The 22,058-nt window shown below is 38.2% G+C and overlaps 1 protein-coding gene across 1 annotated transcript; it reads right to left on the bottom strand.

Moving 5' to 3' along the window:
* Positions 1–405: 405 nt before the first annotated feature.
* On the bottom strand, positions 406–21,662 carry LOC110158281 (uncharacterized). The gene is made up of 12 exons (XM_055156192.1): positions 20,934–21,662; positions 18,701–19,190; positions 17,676–18,135; positions 13,085–14,415; positions 12,685–12,742; positions 10,889–11,075; positions 8,680–8,879; positions 6,350–8,206; positions 5,014–5,247; positions 4,683–4,907; positions 4,559–4,604; positions 406–4,156 (listed from the first exon to the last, which is right to left on the bottom strand). Exons 1-12 carry the CDS (start codon positions 20,971–20,973, stop codon positions 3,066–3,068), a joined length of 6,219 nt encoding a protein of 2,072 aa, XP_055012167.1. The 5' UTR covers positions 20,974–21,662; the 3' UTR covers positions 406–3,065.
* Positions 21,663–22,058: the final 396 nt, after the last annotated feature.

Genomic DNA, 22,058 nt, shown 5'->3' on the forward strand with positions numbered 1-22,058 from the left:
ACACCTTATTAAAATCAATCAATCAAAAATGTCTTTATTGTGTGTAAATTCTATCCTCATTTTGGATGGAGTTTATTAGTTAAGGTAAGGAGGTAGAGATATTCTGCTCACTGCTGCCTCCATTTCTTCACAAACTGCCACCTAACTGAGGGAAAACTATGACAAATAAATATCACAGATAATTAGAAAAACATATGAATCTGTCAAATGTACTTTAAGCCTTAGCATTGATTTCAGTTATTAACAGCAGTAGAAAATAGAGATGTAATACACTATTTTGTAAAATAAGAAAAAATGTTGTAATTGTATGGAAGAAAATACTGAGGAGTTTCCATTCTTGGGACAGAGAGCCCCCTCCTGGTCAGAGTTGGTATGTACAAAAAATATCACATGGGACAGTAGAGATAAGGAAGCACCATCACCTTTATTGTCATAATACATAGTTGATACAACTGAAAACATTTAGAGGAGATACAAAACCATTTCTGCACCATGTTTTTCAGACAATTCAAAAATATGTTCCAATGATTCTTAGAACCACTACAGTTTGAGGTAGAGCGCAATAATTCTTTAAAGGATCCATATTATGCTATTTTCTAATCTGTTGTTTTGTCAGTTCTCCAACAGAAAACAATCTGTTCCACCTTGTGATGTCATGTGGTACTACAGGAAGTGCTCAACTGTATTTTTAAACTTCATACACCTTCACTAGAATCATTTGAATTATTTCAGATCTGGAATTGCCAATGTACTGAAAATAAAGGTAAAGAGTATCTGTTAACTTGAACATTACTATCAGAGATGGGACCAAGTCCTTGTTTTGCAAATCTCAAGTAAGTCTTTGACCTCAAGTCCGAGTCAAGTCCCAAGTCAAATACAGCCAAGTCGATTCTCGAGTCACAGGCCCATAAGTCTAAGTCAAGTCCAAGTCGTCTGCTTTGAGCTTCAAGTCATTTCAAGTCTTTACACCAAAGTACCAAATATAGCTTAGATTTTTGCAATTTATCTGACTTAAATTGTACTTAAAATGTCATGGTATATTTAGGAGTATTTATATAAGAGTTGTAGAAATGCAAAATTTTCCTTTTTAAATGTATTGACCAGATCTTAGTGTGAATCACTAGTCAGAATAAAAAGAAATCAAAAAGTGTTTAATAACAGTTATTTTGTCATGTAGTCTGCACTGAAATGGAAGGATCATGTTCTATGTAGTACCCTCTGTTTTACTGCATTGTACTGTATATTACTGTAGTGCATTTGAGGATCTCACAGTACTTCAATTACATCCAAAGTAACAAACAGAAAGTGGGAGGGACATGTTCCAGTTTGTTCCTGTAAAATTAAGCATTGCTTGTATCAACTGTGAAGAGAAAATATTTTCTAAAAGACATATTTTTTTTTAGGAGAAGCATCAAGTCTTCTCAAGTCACAGAGCTCAAGTCCGAGTCAAGTCTCAAGTCATTGACCTTCAAGTCCAAGTCGAGTCCCAAGTCTTAGTCCATTTTATCAAGTCAAGTCTCAAATCTTAAAAATAGTGACTCAAGTCTGACTCAAGTCCAAGTCACGACTTGCGAGTCCCCACCTCTGACTACTACTACACAAGATGGAACAGAGCATTTTGAGCTTTGGATATGTAGACAGACTAATAATGCAGGATTACTCAAACGTATGACTGAAACAAAACACAACTCCAGGTCTGTTTTTGAGGAGGTAACAACATTATAACACAACTTAAATCTCAAAAGAGTCAGTTTTGCATAATATGTGACCATTACATCATGAAATCATTGCTATTATATGATCATTAGTGAAACAGCTCTATCTCAATCTCCAGTTTTTCAGTTACTCATGTTCAAAATTTTTGTTGAAAATCAAACACCTAAACAGGGCCATGAACGCTTGTATTGATCACAGGCTCCTGAAAATGTCTGTGTGTGTTTGCTAATGTGTGTGCATTGTGATACCACAGTAACTCCAAAACATTTCACCATTGGAGATACGTGGAGAACACCCCCAGCAAGACGTCACTGCAAAGTATCAATACGTTAAGTTTTGATTATATCCTCTTAAGAATGTAGTTAAAAAGTGGAGTAGGAACATTAAAAACAAAACAACCCACTCCCTTGAATCAGTTCTAATAATGTCAAAGTAAACACAATTACTGTGCAAAAGAAGCATTTTAAAGAAAAATTTAAGAGGGAGTATTACACTTCTGTGAGGTATTAACTGCTAATACATAACCTATTTAGATCACTATGTTACCTTTTATTGTTTTGAAAATGCTATATTTGTTTTATAAGTTAATACCCCACAGAACCCCCATTCTATATACTCCCTCTTTAATTGTAAAGCCTATACACTTTTTGTGCAATACATACTTAAGTTTATGTTTATTTTCGATGCATTAGTAAAAATAACATTTGAATGAAAGAAAAATATTAAGAACCCAGAAGCTGAATACAATAAAACCAAACAGAACTCATAATATGTTTTTGATTAGAAATGAGAACATGATTACACTTTATTCTGAACTAAACTGCGTAACTTTTCTGGTGGAGGATTCTGATCCTGATAAAAGAGCTGAAAGTCCTATGACTGCTAATAACATCTCCATGGAGACAAGCAGGTGATGCTCATTTTCCACCAGAAAAGTTACGCAGTGTACCTTTAAAAGGCCCATATTACGCTATTTTCTGCTCTGTGTTTTAATGTTGTTGTTTCTTCATCAAACACAAACCTGGAGTTGTGTTTTGTTTCATTCACACATGTTAAACACACAAACCCTGCATATTTAGACTGAGCTCTTCTCACAAACTGAACTCCACCTTGTGATGTCATGTGGTAATACAGGAAGTGCCTTACTAAACTAAAAGTAAAAGGTAGCTGTTAACTTGAAAACCACCACCACATGACATCACTAGATGGAACAGAGCATTTTGAGCTTTGGAGATGTAGACAGACTAGAATTACTCAAATATTTGTGAATGAAACAAAACACAACTCCAGGTCTGTTTTTGATGAGGTAACACAGCTCACAAGTGTCAGTTCTGTGTAATATAGGCCTTTTAAAGACCTTTACTGTACTCATCCAGAGATTTTAGATGCCCGTCCCTTGTGCTTGTTACTGCCTTCATAGCCCTCTCATAAGCCTCTTGCACTGAATTGGCTTCATCTGCTGCTCTGCCTCCAATTACCCCTCCGTAAATACCTCCAGCCAGCCCAACCAGCCCTACTCCTGCCCCTCCAGCACCCAACACTGCACTTAGCTCCATGGATAACCCTACTCTTGATGCTAGACTCTGCACTCTTTTCACGACCACTGGATTTTGAACAGCCGTGACAACTAGTCTAACCAATGCTTCAACACCAAAAACAGCTCCCAGTAATGCTCCCGTGCCGATACCTGCGAGACTGATCAACCACCGTTTCGAAACGCGATCTTTAGCTTGTTTTCGGATCTCTTCTGGCGGAGTAGATGCGTCTGATTCTTTGCTAACTACTTCCATCTCCTTCTCAATATCTTTCTCCAAAGCTTTGAATGCCTTATTGGAGTAACATCCCCAGTTGTTTGATTTTACCATTTGGTCAATAGTTTCGAGCAACGCATCTACTTGAAGTTGGTTGCTCCTGTACGGGTCTGACTGGTTAGCATTCCAATACATGTTATCAACAACTTGGCAACGATTTCCACATTTTTGGACTAGCTCCGTCAGCCTTTTGTTTTGTTTGATAAATGTTTCAATATTCATGCCTGGAGGAAGTTGATTGCCATGGGTGAAGACAACAGTAGCGTACTTTAAGGCTTCTTCGGAAAAGTATTGGCAAATTTTGGTGATGATAGCTTGCTCTTGCACTGTGAATTTTTCAACTTTTAATACAATAAGAAAAGCATGGGGGCCTGGAGTGCTTTCTGTAAGACAGCTTAGGATCTCTGGCCTAAGATCCTCCTCTGAACGCTCCGAATCAAACAAACCAGGTGTGTCAATGATGGTGATGTTTTTACCGTTGACTGTTTTGGTTTTGGATTGGCATTTTTTCGTCCCGGAGTTGGGTGTGTCGTCAGTTTTAAAAAAGTCCTCTCCCAAAATGGTGTTCCCCAAACTGCTCTTCCCCGATCCAGTTTTTCCCAGAAGGATAATCCGCTTTGACTCTGAGTCTGAAAAATAAAAATGAAACGGTCACAATCATTTCAAACAGAAAACATTCTATTTCACCTTGTGATGCCATGTAGTAATACAGGAAGAGCTCCACTGTGTTGCAAAACTCCACACACCTTCAATAGAATCATTTGGATGATTTCAGTCCTGGAATTGTCAATTTCTACTAAACTAAGAGTAAAAGGTAACCGTTAACTTGAAAACAACCACTGCATGACATCACAAGGTGGAACAGAGCATCTTGAGCTTTGGAGATGTAGACACTAATAAACCAGGATTATTCAAGCATGTGTAAATGAAACAAAACACGACTCCAGGTATGTTTTTGAGGAGGTAACAGTATTATAACATGACTAAAATCTATGGAACCTTTAATGAAAGAAGATTTTTTATTGACTAACCTTGGGCAACAGGATGCTTCAAAGATGACTGGGTGACGTTGAAAGTCTAGAAATGAAAAAGCATTTAAAATCCCTGGTTTGTTATTATTTTAGTTTTTTTTTTTTATAGGTGTTCTTTCTTTACCTTTTCTGTCATGTGGTCATTTGGATGGCAGACAATGTTGACTGTAAATGGAGTTCTGCTGGTTCGTCTTTGGTCAAAGTTGTGGATTTCTTCCAGAAGGACCTGCGCCACGACTTCCTCCGGAAAACCAAGGACCACTCCGGCACCAAGAACTGGGAATGCCACTGAAGAAAACCCCTGGCTCTCACTTGAGGATAGAACATTACCAACAGCCAGCCTCATCACCTGAAGGAAAATATACATGGGTGAAATATAATGCACTTTATACTAGGGTTGTCAAAAGTATGGAAAATCCCTGCTATAACAAATATCCCACTAATCTATAATGTACCTGCTCTGCTGTTCCATCAGGATCATTGTCCCATTGGAGGAGATGGACAAAAAACACAGCGTTAAACATGGCTCCTCTCAAACCCTCCACCAGCACAGAGTCCCCAGGCATTTCTCCGCCATCTTGTTTGGAGTAACTCTCTGTGAGCTGTGATCCAACTGCTTGATATAAACAGTTCCCAACTCGAGTGGAGAGAGGGCTACCACCACACATCGGAGAAACCACTGCATCCACCTAAGACAAGGGTAGGTAGATAGTAGAGTTGTCATAAGTATCAAAAATAAGGTACTAATTGACACAAAAACTTGTATTGAAACTTGATATTCATTTGAGTAGGTGTTGATACTAAAAAAAGTCGCATTCACAGGACAATAATGAATCTTTCCTGAAGAGCTTTAAAATGATCTTGAGCTGTATCAGAACAAATGTAAGAGCACATAGACCAGCATACACCCATGGACCACTATGGAACCTGAGGGATTACAGTGATAAAAGTGATGGATATAAAATACCACTATTATTTGGTCACGTTCTATTGTCTAAATAAAGAGCGTTTTTATTACTATTGTGGTATTGGAATTGGTATTGAGTACGCACCTATTCCTTAATATTGAAATCAAGTTTAAAATAAGGAACAGTGTGATTGGTCTAACAGGTATGCGCACTTTAAACTCGACCCCGCCTGGCTGTAATCAGGGCAGTCTTGAGTGATGTCACCAACTACTTAAAATTGCAATGGCCACTGAAGGCAGCATAGACTTAGATTAAGGTGTTTTTGACCAGAAAGCTGCTTATTTATACACTAGACTGTTTGCAAAAACCCCGGAAGTGTGAGTTCAAGCACCAGCCAATCAGCGAAGAGCCATACATTCTATGTTGGCAACGATTCCTTAGAACGAGGATTTAAAGCCGGAACAAAGAGAATGTTTGGTGAATTTTATCAAGGGGAAAGACGTTCTTGCCCTTCTTCCTACGGGATTTGGGAAAAGCTTAATATACCAGTTAGCCACTTTAGCGGCGCATTACATACGTCATGACCAAATAGCAGCGATTGGTTACATTAAAAAAAGTACCCGCCCACCGTCAAGGGGACGAATCCTAATGCTGCGAGGTCAGATGATTTCCACTAAGTGAAACCGGCTGATGAGTCAGGCTAGTTTATTTAACTAGTTTGCTGCAAAATGACCAAAAAGCACTAGGATCAGTAGATAATGCTATAAAAAATGTGATATACACAGTAACAAAGAGAGAAGATTTAGTGTTCATTTCAACTTTAAATTCTTTGAGCATGCAATAGCCAAAAGCTAATTCTTAAAGCACTGTGTTAATATCTCACCTGTTGTGTCTCGATGGTGCCTTGGAGGATGTTGACTTTCACACTTCCCCCAGTGTCTCCTTGGGGCGTGGCAGCTGTCTCCTCCTTTAAATCCATTGCTTCATCTGTATCTGAACTGTCCCCCCCTGCCGGTAAGTCCTGGATCAGCCTGTCACACGCCTCCTTCATCGCCCTCACTACTTTCTTCTTGTTGTCTATCAGCGTGATCTTCTTCAAACTCCGCCCCTCCACTCCGCCAAACGCCCGGACAGCGCTCGCTATAGCTTCGGCGCACAATTTCACGGGGATTCCAAACCTGCCTGAACTTATACAGGGCAACACTATTGAAGTGAAGTCCATTATTTCACATAGATCCAAAGCGGAGGTCACAGCTTTCTTTATCAATACCTTCTCACTTCCATCTCCTTTGCTATTCTTAGGTCCAACAGCATGTATCAACTTCTTGCATTTTAACTCACCTCCGCTTGTCACGACTGCTTCTCCTATCTGGATTTTTCCATAACTTTCAACCAAAAACCTGCTCTCGACCTGCACTTCACGACCGCCAGCTTTACTCAGAGCCAAAGCAACGCCCTCGTTGTGTTCTAAGTCCTCATTGGCTGCATTCACCACCGCATCTGCTTCCTGTTTCGTGATGTCACCCTGGCAAACTATAACTTCCAATTCTTCGTTCAGAACATAGCTAGCCACAACTTGAGCTTCTTCAGCTAAGTGTAAAGATGACATTTGTTCTCTGAGTTGCGCAGAATAGATTTTTTGTTGTGATGGAGAAATCTCACTCAAGTCAATACTATGAGACGCTTCTACTAATGCTGGTGGCTCCTGTTCTTCTTGTATTCTGCCTATCATTTGAGTAATAATTTCAAACAACTCTTTAACTTCTTTGATGTGACCCACTAGGCAAATAATATTTTGAGATGAAGCCAGCACCTCCACTCTGCACGCGTCACGGTTCATTCTCATTATAATTGGTCTAATTTTCTGTCGTAATGAATATATTTCTGACAGGTTCGCAAAAGGAATCTCTTCTATCTTAAATTTTGTGTGTAACGCATGTTCAGTTTCATCCAAGCTTGAAGAGGAAAAGGAGACAAGTCGAAGATCTGTTTCTCTAATTTCAATTTCCACTTCAACGCCCAATCCTACAAAATCATCAAGAGTTCCTGCTTTGCTCAATGCTTTCTTACAAAAGGCTAGAAAATATGGATTGAAATCAGATAGTGTCTTTTCTATCACTTCATTGTCAAGATCTGCAATAAACTCATCTGCTTGGAGTACGGCTGTTGCATTGCCTGTAAGAACCAACCGCCCTCCCTCTTCGCGAGACACTTCCACCTTTGGGAATTCTTGCTGCAAACTATTTTCAATCCGATTCCACAAAAGCCTTAATTTTGCCTCACCAAGTGTCCAAACTAAGCGCTTTGTCTTGGAATCGCAATCTTCTTGCAGCAAGTTCAAAACAGCGTTAACCTGAGGGATTTCTCCAACTACAACAGCCAATCCAACATCACTATAAACTTTTACGTCATCTTCGGTTAGAGAGCTGCTTGATCTGAGCAACTGTTGTATTTTATGAGGATCCATTTCAAAGTGACACATGTAATGATCTTTTACCATCTCAAAAAGTGTGGAAATTTCTGTTTTCCAGTTGTCATCGCTATAACTGCGACTATCACCCCTCCTCACCACAGCTCTCTCATCTTCTGGGTACAGGTCAGCAGTGCAGTTCAAAAGTCCTAGTTGTTTATGGAGCCATTTCTGAGCTTTGAGGCAGTCCTTTAGGTAGTGAAGGAGGTAGCGGTCCACTTGTAGTTCATAATTTTCACCACTGGGAGGAAGACTTGAGCCAGTATAGGTCTGTATCAAAAAGTACACATAAAAACAGTCTCACAATAATATCCTGGACCATTACAATAGCCTATATCAAATTACAAGTCTCTTTGCTTAAATTCATTGTTATGGTGCAGCTATAGCTTAAAAAAACAGAGGAAACTACATAGACCATGATGTGTTGCTCCATTTCAGACATGAAGAAACATGAAGAAATAACAGTTATTAAGCACTTTAAAAAAAATCTTAATTCTTTAGAATACATTTTTTTTCTTAAGTATTATGAATTTAACTGTGTTTTTGTAAAATGAGCAGTTCAACATATCATAGGCACTTACTGATGACAGATTTTGGTAATAATTAGAAACCAATATTAATCTAGATTATCTATACTGGAATAATTCTCCTAAGGACAAATATTGATTAAAATACACCAAATAAGTATAAAATCTTACCACGAATATTTTCTTAAACTCATTCTGGCCTAAACTCATTTATACCTTTGTAGTAGTTGCACATTTGGATCCACTGGCTTCAGGTGGTACTTCATTTGGTCCTTCAGCTGGTCTCTGGTTGTCACTGGTGGAGGGGGAGGAGAGGGAGGAAGAGGGGGACACTTGTGCTTCTCGGACAGAAAACTTGAGTGAAGCATTTCCAGTCTCCACCGTGTGTTCTTTCCTACGGAGAACTTCATGTTGATCTGTAACAATGATATTAACACACATATTACAATTTTAAACTGTGAAAGAGCAAATTAATCTCTATTAGTGCTTAGAACCAACAACAATTTATTAATGTAACTGTAAGTAGCCTGCATTCTTATAGTTTAAAAAATGTACTACAATCACAAGTGAACCCAGGTTACCAGTGTCGTAACCTATAGATAGAGGACACATACAAGTTTTTCTGCAGGTGCTGGACTGGATTTCAGCATTGAAACTGACAACCCAAATGAAAGAGTCATGTGAAGCTCATTCTGCTTTATGATTGAATAACCGGTTTGAATCAAAACATTCTTATCTACAGCATAAACAACTTGACCATCACGTTGAATGCTTTTGTTAAATCAGCATTAAAACTGTTATGCGTAAAAGCTGAATTTGATTGCACATGCATTTAATAAAATATTACAATTCCTTCGATTCTATGTGTATTTAATAATCGCGACAAAACTAAAATAATATCAACAGTTTATATTACCTCAGACAGTAAAATACTGTGTTGGAATTTCCCTCTAAGCTCATTTGTTTGGTGTGTTAGATTAAAAAGGCATGGCACTAAACAAAAGGATATTTCTAGTATTCACAACAACATCTTTTGAATAGATTACAGTCAGGTACATTCAAATGTGATGTGAAAATATGTCAGTCCCCTGTTTTAAAATGACAATATATTACTCATTAAGAAATGCCCAATTTTAAAGTACATTGTGTAACTTTTCTGGTGGAGACGCTTTTCTCCATGGAGATGTTATCCCTTTGTCTGGACAGTGTGGAATTAAACCTTTAAATCTTCATGGAGATCAAACCAGGTAAAGTTACAGGTCAGATCTGTGGAGAGGCAACCCTTCTCATAGTCAGGATGCCGTTTTTCTAGGTATTTTTGAGCTATAAAACCACTTCTAACTTAATAAATGTAAGGTTAAGCTGTTTAATATACATTCCAGTAACATATCCAGCACAGTGACATAACCACTGAAACACGCAGGTGGCTGACTCCCAACCAAAAGGGTACATAGTGCACCTTTAATTATTATACTAAATCTACAGTATGTAAGTAGATTATTAAGTGCACTGTAGAAATGACATGATATTAGGCCTACATTTTACATCTATTACGTTCTTTTTTTCAATGTCTTTTTTTTTCCACTGTACAATTCCAGTCAGGGTAAGGCATGTGGAAAGAATTCTTAAAAAATGTATTTAGTTACAAAATACTGAATACCTGCATTAAATTTATTTTGCAATGTATTCTGGTACATGGTCCAGTCAGAGTACTGTATTCTGAATATTTAGAAAACATTTACATTGAGTCGCATTTAAATTATAGTGTAAAGATACAACCCAGGATTGAAAACAGTTAGTTAATAGTTAAATTAGTTTGACCTTTTGATATGCATGGGAAGCTAACAAGAGCAGTGCTTTGTAGTTTCCTCATTTAGAAGAGCAAAGACCTTTTCATGTTATCGTGCCTTTTAAAGTTATTGTTGGAGGCGATTTTCAGTCACTTAAAATATTCAACAACAAAAAAATAAAAATGACAGCGAAGGCAAGTTTGGTGTCTTCCCACTTTCATGAATGTATTATTTCTTATCTTTAATTTGATTACTTTATCATGCTTTTATTATTTCAATACTGGGGTCGAAAATCACACTTTGACCTAGACACAGTACCAGCCCGCACTGCCAACAAGGTAGCATATCTAGAACAGATAATCTTTTTACAGTAGGCACACACAAAAATATCACTATATGCAATGTAATAAAATCATAGCTTTGCCTTGATTTCAGTTATTGGCTGATTTAAGTCATATTATGCAAATATGCCGCGTCCGCCTAGTTTCCACTTCCTCGAAAACGAAAGTGAAAGTTATCCGAAACCAGCTTGTTGATTTTTTTTCTCGTTTCATAATACATTTCTGGCATGCAATTTTATCAATCTTAATCACTTTATTGACAGTATATAAAAGTCATTTGTATAAAAATCGTACCTTTTTGCTGCTTGAACAAAATGCTGTAGACCCCCTTGTCGTCTTTTCGCAGCGGACTACTGTCTCCTCCGCCGGACTTACGACGGTTACGAAAATACCGCTCGACCGTCCTCTCCTGGCCCGGGAGCAGGTCCGGGCACTCGAAAAACACCGGGTACCCGCAGCGGTCATCCATTACGAGTGTGCGCTAAATCATGGATGTGCAAGTTTGTTATGATCGTCTTCCGCGTTTGGAGGAAAAGTGCCACACCGCAGGGCGGAACTTGATCTGTTTAAAGGGCCCATGTTACGCTCTTTTCTGATCTGTGTTGTAATATAAGCTAATAAAGACACAGTAATAATAAATGGTTACTCAAACATGTGAATGAAACAAAACACATTAGCTCAAGAGTCAATTTTGTGTAATACAGGGGCCCATATTACACTCTTTTCTAATCTATTTTATGATGTTGTTTCCTCATTATAAACATAGTTGTTGAAGTTGTTGTTTTGATTCTTTCACACATGTTTAACACATAAATCCTGCATGTTTGAGGTGAGTTCTTCCCTCAAACAAAAAACACTCTATCCCACTGTGTTTTAAACTCAAAACGTCTTCACTTGAATCATTTGGATGATTTCAGCCTGAGAATTGTCATCTCAACTGAACTAAAGGTAAAAAGTAGCTGTTAACTTTAAAACCACACCTTCATGACATTGCGAGGTGTAATAGAGCATTTTGAGTTTGGGAGATTCATAATGCAGGGTTAAATGAAACAAAACACAACTTCTGGCATGTTATGAGGAGGTGACATGACTAAAAGCTCACAAGAGTATTTTTTGTATAATGTAGCACCTTTAAAAATTAGGAAATGAATGATAAGACTGTACACAATAATATAATATACAGGCACAGACTAAAAAAATATAGTTGTGTTCCTGGGCAACACACTTCATCCACACTGCTTGTAGATGTGCTGAGTGAGTGGTTGGTGATATTGGAGACGTTACTGGTGCAGATTGGCCTTCCCATTTTGTTAGGTAGCCACAGGGCAACTGCGACAACCGAGTGTGGAAAAAAATGTCACAATGTAGTACTATGAGAGTTTAATCACTAATATTAATAAAACATATCGGTGGGATAGCTCAGACCAGCATACAGAGATGTGGGTAGTACTTAGATACATGAATTATGTTTAATTATTGTTGTTTTCAGAGTAATTTTCTAGCAGTATGCTTGTACTCCTGCTTGAGATTTTTTTTTTAATTAAAATAACAGTATTCTTACTTGAGTAAAAGTTTTGGTTCCTTTCCCACTGTGAGTAAGTGTACAAGTGACATAAGTTTTATGTTGACAATATGAAATGATTTTAACCTGTAATTTAGCACTGATCTTTAGATATAATGTTTTTTTGTGTGTCTATAATTTGAAGTTACCACATTTTTTAGCTATTTGTCATGTTTTTTTCCATGTTGTGACCAGGATGGGTAGAGCTGCTGGGTTGCAGTGAGCAGTGAGTACAGAGATGATGGAGGCAGGTTTAGTGTGGTCCTTCTTTTTATTATTATTAGTTTGATTCTCAAAAATAAAGGGCTCTGGTGCAAGTGTGGTGCACAACAAAAAGATGCAAGGAGGATGGGAACAGCAGATCTTCTCAGCAGAATACAGAATGTGCCTTATATACTTCTGGATAAAACCTCCAATAAAATAATGATTTCCAAATAAACCATATAAAAAACAAATACAAAAAAGATAAAACCCTAAAACCAAACACCTAATAAAATACAACATGAATAACTCAATTAAAAACAAGTGCCATTTTCCCCTCGATGTCCAACTTCTTGAGCTGGCCTGGAACTCTTAAGTGAATATTCCTACAGTAACAAACAGGCCATTCATTATGTTTATTACATTAACACCTGATTTATAATTTTAAGTTATGTCATGACAGTTTCTCTTTAATTTGCAGTTTCAGTCACGCACAGGTTCTGTTTACTGCACATGAACTTTTGACCAAGACTTTATCAAACCTTTAATAACAACATTTTTACCACACCCATTCTCAAGCACCATTACTCAAAGTACAGAACTGAAAAAGTAAAATAGTTTTTATTATAAGATTTGAAAAGTTACAACAAATATAAAGGTTAATCAGTGTAAGACATAATGCTAAAAACAAACAAACAAAAATAACATACAATTGTATTATTTCTTACATAACTGCACATAGATATATATTAGTGGCTCCAGTGGGTGCACTGGCTCCATTGGGTGTACTGACATCAGTGGCTGCACTGGCTTCAGTGGCTGCACTGGCTCCAGTGGCTGCACTGGCTCCAGTGGCTGCACTGGCTCCAGTGGCTGCACTGGCTCCAGTGGCTGCACTGGCTCCAGTGAGTGTACTGGCTATGTTACGCGCAGCAGTGAGTGTGCTGTTGGTCCGTGTCATTAGTGTCTCCACTTCTGTCATGAACTCCACACCATCTTGGACCATCTCTGTGGGTGAGCTCCACCTGTCAGACCCCCAGGCCCCCACCATGCCCCCTATGACCCCTCCCACCCCTGCACCTATCACTGCCGCACCCAGACACTGCCATAGGCCTGGAGAGCTTCTTTTTACAATAGCCACCATCACTCCCACTCCCAGAAAAGCCCCCAGCAAGGCCCCAACCAACGCACCCTCCATGTTTCTCATGAGTTTACTGTACACCACCTCTTTGGCTTTTTGTTGAATATCCGCCCAGGTCAGGTTGCTTGAAGTGGAAAGATTACTCATCTCTTGTTGAATTTCATTATCAATCATTGTCAGGAATTCATTGGTGTAGTATGTCCCTCCATTCCTCTGCACAGTTTGGTCGATGGTCTTGAGCAGCTCTCTGACTTGGTGATGGTTGTTCCTGTATGGATCCTGGCTGTTATTCCAGTATTTATTATCAAACACATGACAGCGACCTCCACATTTCTGAATCAGGGTGCTCAGGGCTCTATTATCTATGGCCCAGTCCTTTATTGTAACCCCCTCTTCCAGCTGGGCACCATGAGTGAAGACCAGTGTAGTGTATTTGAGAGTTTCCTCAGAGAAGTACTTGAGCATTAGATCCACAACAGCCTCCTCCTGTTTGGTGTACCTGTCCACTTTGAGCACCAGCAGAAAAGCGTGAGGTCCAGGGGCACACTCCTCTGTACATCTCAGTAGCTCAGGGCTCAGATCAATGCTTCTTGGGTTGGTGTCAAAGAATCCAGGAGTGTCCACCAGTGTGATGGTTTTATTGTTGATGTTTCTTGTTTCTGATTTACAGACCGGTGTCTCAGAGTTTGATTTATGTGAAACCGTGAACAAGTCTTGAACCCCAAAAATTGTGTTGGCCAGACTGCTTTTTCCTGTTCCTGTCTTTCCCAGAAGGACAATCCTGCTCTCACCTACAAAAAGAAAGATAGAGTGCAAGTCCAAGTTTGACATTTGAATATTTTCTTCAGAATAATGTTCATTGGAGTGTTGAGAACATGTGCTGTTTGGACAGTGCAGGTTGTAGTTGTCAATATGAACAATTTAGTTATTTGATGTATAAAATCAGATTAAATTATACAACAATGGTTTGTTCAGTAGAGACTGACAATTCCAGGGCTGAAATCATTCAAATGACTCTAGTGAATGTGTATGGGGTTTACGCAGTAAAGTGCTTCCTGTATTACCACTTGACAACACAAGGTGGAGCAGAGTGTTTTCAGTCTGAGAGAAAAACTCCGCCTAAATATGCAGGATATGTGAGTTAAACATGTGTGAATAAAACAAAACACAACTTTGGATATGCTTTTCAGGAGGAAGTAACATTATAACATAGATTTTTTTAAAAGAAAGCGAAATATGGGAACTTTATTATTGTTTTCAAACTTGAACCGAGTTACACTATCAACATGAGTGACAGATTTATTGAACCAAGCAAAACTAATCATAGTGTTAACAATTAAACAAACATAAACCACCCAATGCTTCACAAAGTTTAAACATTCTTAATTTCAAGGGTAAAGGGTGTTAAAGGGTGTGGGTCGGAAAAAGAGAATGAGGAAACATTTGTGCAGGGTCTCGTGCAGGGTCTCGTGCAGTTTTAGCTGCGGCCTATCTGTTGACGAAGTACAAGCAGTGACTCTAAAAGAAACAAACTGGAGCTTACCTTCCATCGCGCTCTGCTGTTGTGCTCTCAAACCCGCAAAACTGTCAGAAAATAAATTGCGTCAGCAGACAACTTTAGTTTCACTTTTAAAGCTGAAGCAACAAGAACAAGCCCACAAGATTAACCCGTTAATGCCCACATTTTTCCCAAAGATGAAATTATGAAATTCGTGTCCCCTTTGTAGTACTTTGGCATTATTGAGTATTATTTTCTATGAACATTGTTAAAAAGTGCATGAAAAAGTTTGCTTTATGGTCATTCACAATTGTGAGCTGTGGGCTAATACCTTATATTGTTAATTAAAGGTGCCATAATAGATTTTTTATCAATTTAAGGTAAAAAAAATACTCTCTATTTTTACTTTAATCACTGAGAAAGTATACACATTTATTTTTAATGACATTTTAACATTTTAATAGCAGGTGGAAGACTTTGGAGGTTCCTCAATAGTAACTAAATGACCCTAGATGTTCTTCAGACATGTCCATCGTGCAGGACATTGGATGTTCTTTAGATTTCTCTCCATTGCTCCATGCTCTATCTTTTAGGTGGACAACATGCCAGGTTAATTATTATTAGGCATTCTGTTTGATACAGGTCTATGTAAGTTATCATTATACTAAATCCAATCAACAAGCCTGTAGTGTGGACACACATTAGAGATTGTGTTTTTAAATGTGTGCTGATTAAAATGTGTAAACTCAAATAAACTCTCAGTATTTGAATTGTAAAGATAAACTATTAATGGATAAAATATACAGCATGCTTTTCAAAATGGATGTGTGTCCGCAAATATTTTAAATGATTGGGTTTATTATATTATTATTATTATATATGATATGATATATGATATGATATTATATTATATTATATAAAATGATTATGATATTACTATGAAGCCCACAGCATGGCAAAATCTATAAGACAAGTAGCAACATAGCCATGCCAACTTGAAATGTGTTATTCAGAAATAACTTGAGCCAAACAAATGGTCATCTCAAAGATATTTTTGGGAAATTGTGTTTATTAATTCATAAAACATATATTGGTACAGAAACTTATTTTATTACACAATAACACATACATGATAACATTAAGGTGCTTTTACTTCTTTTTTTATTGTCCCATTAGGGGGATAGATTAGGGGTGAAGAAAGAGACAAAGACTTTTTATGCCTTATTAGTTACTGTTAATCCACTTTTAAGGAAACATTTGAGAAAGTATACTTAAAGGGGCACTGTGTTGTCTTTTCTGGTGGAGTTTTGTTTCTGTGTTGATGTTGATGTCATTGCCTTACCTGGAATGTTCCACAATATGGCGTTAAACATATCTATCTCCATGAATATGACAGGTGACACCACCAGGCCAAATTACAGGCCAGATTTGTGGAGAAGCAAGCCCACTCACAGTAAGAATGTATGTTTTTCATTGTATTTTTGAGCTGTAAAAATACTTGTAATTTAAAAAGTACAAGATAAGTTACTGAGACCATTCTGAGGAAGATGCCAGTCAAATCAATCACCTCGAAATGAGAGAGGACTATCTACAAGAATAGTTACATAGTGCACCTTTAAAGTTTTCTTTACACTGATTGTAACTGGCAAGGCTAAACATGACTGGCCTATTGTCTGTATATCTATAGACTAGGATAGGAGTGATGAGTTTAGAATGGCCTAGTACTGATTTTAACGCTCTGTCTTATTCATTTTAACAGAAGAGTAAAATAACAAATGATTTTGACTTTGTGGACAGTGTAGATAAATGATTGCTCTATATGTTTGTTACATTAGCCTACGAGTAAAACAAGCCAAAATCTAACTTCAAGCTCCAGTTTCTAAAGTTCACTCGTATGCAGGATTTGTGGCGTTTGATGAAATGAAACTACTGTCAAACTACTGTGACCTGCTATATTTGTCGTGCACATTTGTCCAGCATAACATTAGATTAAGACGTATGCTAACTTCAGCACTAATCGTTAAATTCATAATCTACAGACAAAACAGAAACAGCGCTACACGTGATGTTTTCTAATGAATCTCTGGTGTTACTCAGGTGAGGTGAGATAGTTTTGTGAAAGAGGGTGTATTTTACTTCCCTGGGGTAACTGCTAACACATAACATACTTAAATCAACATGTTACCTTCTTCTGAAAATGCCACATTCGCCGAGAACAACATATTAACATAATTTTTAAGTCTTCCTTCCCTTTGCTCTCTGTGCTAAGTTCCTCTCCTTCAAAGCGTAATCACAACACAATCAGCGTGCAACCTGCTAATGAAACCACTGCACATCGCATCTGGTTTGTCAAGTTGTTGGGTGTAGTTTTGTCTCATGTTTTTGTATATTTATGGAGAATTGTCATGTGGGAGCATGGATTCTGGGCGGGACATTGGACAGAATCTTAAAGCTAACCATAAGGAGGGTTCAAATAAAGCTCATGAAAGATCACTAGATTACTTACTAAGATAACTTGCATGGATTACATCTAAATTTAAACCTGTTTACACGTTTGTGATGAAGGAAGAACCTTATAACGTGGTAGAAAACTCAAAAAATAATGTATGGAACAGTATGAGTTAATATACCCTAATGTTGTTGTTCTGCTTTCAAACACAGGAAGAGTCTATTGAAGTTTTTTAGAAAGATCGTCCAGGAATGCCTTGACTTCGGGTGATTTGCTCCACTGTCTGCCATATTCTGAGACATACGCCCCTGTAATGCCCCCTGCTGACCCTGCCACCGCTGCTCCTGCCACCATCCCCACTGTCGTCTTTACGGCCACAACCCCAACCATGAACCCCACCCCTAACAGAGCACCCAGCAAGACCCCGATCACCACACCGCTCATGTTGTTCAGCATTTTTGTATACACCTCATCTCTGGCTTTGTTCAGGACATCCCAAAATGTGACACCTCTGGATGGATTCAGCCGGGTGCCCTGTGCCTCCTGTTGTAGGAAATACCAGATGCGTTCGAGCATGCCATTGGTGTAGTATCGACCTCCGTTAAGTAATATTGTGTAGTCGATATTCTGTAGCAGTGCCTCCACCTGGGCCTGGTTGTTTCTGTACGGGTCCTGGCTGTTGTTCCAGTATCTGTAAAATAAATGTTACAAATGTGTTTATAGCATATTATTGGGCTGGGATTCTGAAAAGGTGCCTTTTTTGTTTGTTTGTTTGGTTGGTTGTTTTTTTTGTTTTTTTTTTTGGTGTTAAAGTTGAATTGTACTTGTAAATGTGTCAGAAACTTATTTAGTAGTGTTTGTTAATGTGTGTGTTGGGTCACCATGGTAACTAGGCTACTGAACATTCTGCCATAGACATACATCCCCGTCATTGCCCAGTTTGGGACAGTTTAACACTTTCAAACTTGTTCATTATATGTCCTGTCTGCTGTAGCCACACGTATTGCTCAGCTTAAATTAATATAAATAAAAGCTTGACTATTTCAGAGTTTATTCATAGAAATAGAAACTAAAATATGTTTGTATTTGACCACAATAGTCAAAGTTTGCTGCTTTAGTTATGAAGTCAGACTTAATTCAACTCTACTCTGTTTTATAATGTTTAATAAAACTGTTCCAAGAGTTCAAAAAGTAAATTTGAGGTCTTTGCCAAATACCAATAACAGTGACTAATAGCGATAGTGTTTTTGCAGTACCTGTTGTCCAACACGAAACAGCGGCCTCCACACTTTTGTAGCAGCACCCTGAGACTGGAGTTCTCATTGGCCCAGTCTTCAATACGTTTGCCCGCCGGGAGGTCCTGTCCATGAGTGAAGACCACTGTAGCAAATCGGAGCGCGTCATCTGTGAAATATGTGAGAATGGTGTCGACCACGGCCTGCTCCAGACGCGTGTACCGCTCCACCTTCAGCAGAATGAGGAAAGCATGGGGCCCGGGAGCACATAGTACGCTACATTTTAGGATCTCAGGACTCAGCTCAGTGCTTCTCGGGTCTGTGTCAAAGAAACCTGGAGTGTCGATGAGATGCAGGTTCCTCCCTCGGGCCCGTCTGCTGAGAGCCTGACACCGGCTCGTACCAGAGACGGACGAATGACAAACTTCAAATACTTCTTGACCAAGTATAGTATTTAATGAACTGCTCTTCCCTGAGCCTGTTTTCCCCAAAATCACGATTCTTCTGGGCTCTGGAAAAGAACAAAACATATTTACACTAGAAACATAGCAGTGGCAGTATTGTTTATAGTAGAGAACTAATATAGAAAACCTGGTTGTATTGATACTTAGCAGTTATATCACACTGGGAGTGTTCTACATTTATCTCTATGGTGGAATATTCAATTCAGCAGTTCAGCAGTTCCCAAGGTGACACAATGCACACATTAGCAAACACTACCAAAAATGTTTGCCTGAAAACTCATGAAAAAATAGAAAACATATTTTCAAATGATATATATTATATATTTCATTTTTTAATTTTTTTTAAAGGAGTATTTCTGTGGTTATTCAAATCTGAAGTGCTATGTCCCTATGTAAAAACAGCCTATTTGTCAACAAAGCAATTTGCGGTTCCTTGAAAAAGACAAGAAAATTTCCCAAAAAACATGAATTTAAGTATACATTTTAAAGTTAAGGCTTCAGATTTTAGATTCTAACCCATAGTCCATAGTCTGAATAGTCTGCAGTCTGAAAAGTGTAACAAAAGGAACCAAACATGCCTTGTGGGAAAAAATAAAACATAAAAATAGAAAAAAATTATAACTTTAGAAATTCCCGAAAAAAAAGTAGATTTCAGGCCACAGTGACAATTTTTTTTAAAAACTATAGGGGAAATTTGTGATCAAATAGACAGTTTGGGCTATGGGCCACATGTTCAGTCCAAAATGACCTTGGAGTGTGTGGGATTTAGAGCTGAGAAAATAAAGACCTTACTTAAAGGTTGTATAGAGGATTTTCCAAGGAACGAGAAATCCAGCGACTGTTTGTCCTTTTTCAAATGTATGCGCAACATTTGAAAAAGGACAAAGTAAAAAAGAAACAAAGTAAAAAAGTGGCCACATTGAACTGTCTTGGTCTGCCTGTCTTGATCAGCGAATGGGCGCAAACACTTCAGATTTACTGGTGGCCAGAAAAGAGGGATGGACATTATTATTATATTAGTAGAACGCACGTAAAATACGCGGATTGTTCTAGAACGTCATTGCGTCGTAAAAAGTGGCGCATTTTGGTGAATTTTCGGCGAAAAAAGCGGCGTCATATCTGACAAACGGCGTTTTTTGTGTGTGAATTTATATCGAAACGCGACTGCCTGATGAGTACATGGCATTATCGGCTTGCCATAAAGCGCGGAGCTTAGGTCGAGTTTCATAAATCCCGCGGTTGCCGTAAAGAGCGCCTACGCTTTATAGCTTTATAAATGAGGCCCTTGGTCAGAATGGTAGAGGACACTGCTTTATATCTAAAGTTCAAACTACAACGAAACTACTCTGAAACTAACACACCTACTTGTTTACAGTTTCTGTTTGTTAGGGTCATATTAGCATAATCGTTCAGGCCGCTTTCACACCTCTGGACCTGACGTGGCTATCGCTATTGTTTTCTTTGTTTAGATTTTTTCAATTCTCATACCTAAATCAAAACAAAGAAAACAATAGAGATAGAAAGAAGCAGCTTGGAGGAGCTGCGAAACGTATTTGACCAAAAAACTTTTGTCCAGTTGACAAATAGAATTTCTCATACCATTACAAATATATAATAATATTATTCTTTGACGATTTTATGGCAATTTCAAAAATGAAATACACAAACATTTTCAAAACGGTACGGGGGTAAATCAAGTAAATTTAAGTGAGAACCCACCTCTGGATAGAACTAATAATGTTAGACACTACTCGCACAGTTATGAAATCATTTTTTGTTTTTCATCTTACCGTCCATATTGCGGTTCACTTCCTCCACTGCGAGGTCCATTTTGTCTTTGGGTTTGTCTGAAACACTTCATTTCCCTTTGAGGCAGGACAAGGAGGAGGAGTAAACAGCCCCCAAGCAGGTTTAGTGGACAGGGAAACTTTGAAATGTGATTTACAGGAATAGATCCATTCTGTGGGTTTTGTTGAATCCGCACTTTTTTCATTAAGGTCTAGACAACGCAGTTTTGTCAAGATACAAAAATATCTAAATTTCAATGTATTAGCCATTTCAACAGAAAAAAGGGCACTTTTTACTTTTCAATCCATCTGAAATGTAGTGAAGTAGAAAGTAGCATACAGATACCTGCTCTCAAATGTAATGAAGTAAAAGTAAAAAGTATCCACTGTAAAAAATCATTTAAGTAAGTTTGAGTTATCTTTTTGGAGTGCACCCTTAAATTACTGGGGCAACTTGTTAGCAGTCTCCAGATCTTGGGCTAGTGTGCAATTGGGCATGTTTTGGGTTGATAGGGGAAACCAGAATGCCCACCTAAAGAGCCCACCCAGACATAGTGAGAACATGCAAACTCACCATCTTCCAGTCTGGACTTTTGTCAGCGTCTATGCAATTCAGTGTTATGTTAGGATAAATAATTAAGCTTAGCTGTTATAATCATTTCTATAGTTAATTATTGTACCAAGGTCATTTGAGGATAAGGACTCTGATCACAGCTGTGAGACTCATAGATATATGTCAAGACAAATGCATGATATACCAATCTATCTAATAGCAAACTAACTCAATGGGACAAGAACTACTGATAGGGATGAAGTCATGACTTGTTAGCCAGATAACAGCCCTGGTTGAACTGTGCAATGTGCCAAGAGGCCCGGCTGGCCAGAGCACCAACGAAGAGGCACTAAGTCTAAACCACGGTGTCCTCCCACTATAGTTTGCATATAAAAGTCATTGCATATGTGTAAAACATGAAGTCTGTGCATGGGAATGACAAACTTTATTGATCCACAAGGGAAATTATTTAGTTATTATTTTAGTATGGCTTAATATCTTATTTTCAATATGTTTGAAAACCTTAATACTATGTGCATGTTGATCTTGCTGATTTTGTGAGGCCAATGGCAATA

This window comes from Boleophthalmus pectinirostris, unplaced genomic scaffold (assembly GCF_026225935.1).
Source record: "Boleophthalmus pectinirostris isolate CB_2022bp ecotype Guang Dong unplaced genomic scaffold, ASM2622593v1 HiC_scaffold_20, whole genome shotgun sequence".
Lineage (NCBI taxonomy): Eukaryota > Metazoa > Chordata > Actinopteri > Gobiiformes > Gobiidae > Boleophthalmus > Boleophthalmus pectinirostris.

Coding starts and splice junctions, on each gene's coding strand:
- LOC110158281 (XM_055156192.1), bottom strand. CDS start 20,973: ATGGACCTCGCAGTGGAGGAAGTGAACCGCAATATGGACG. Junction 14,416..17,675: donor TCCTGGACGATCTTTCTAAA/AAACTTCAATAG, acceptor AATAACTAAATT/GTTCATATTGACAACTACAA. Junction 11,076..12,684: donor TGGACATCGAGGGGAAAATG/GCACTTGTTTTT, acceptor TCCATGATTTAG/CGCACACTCGTAATGGATGA.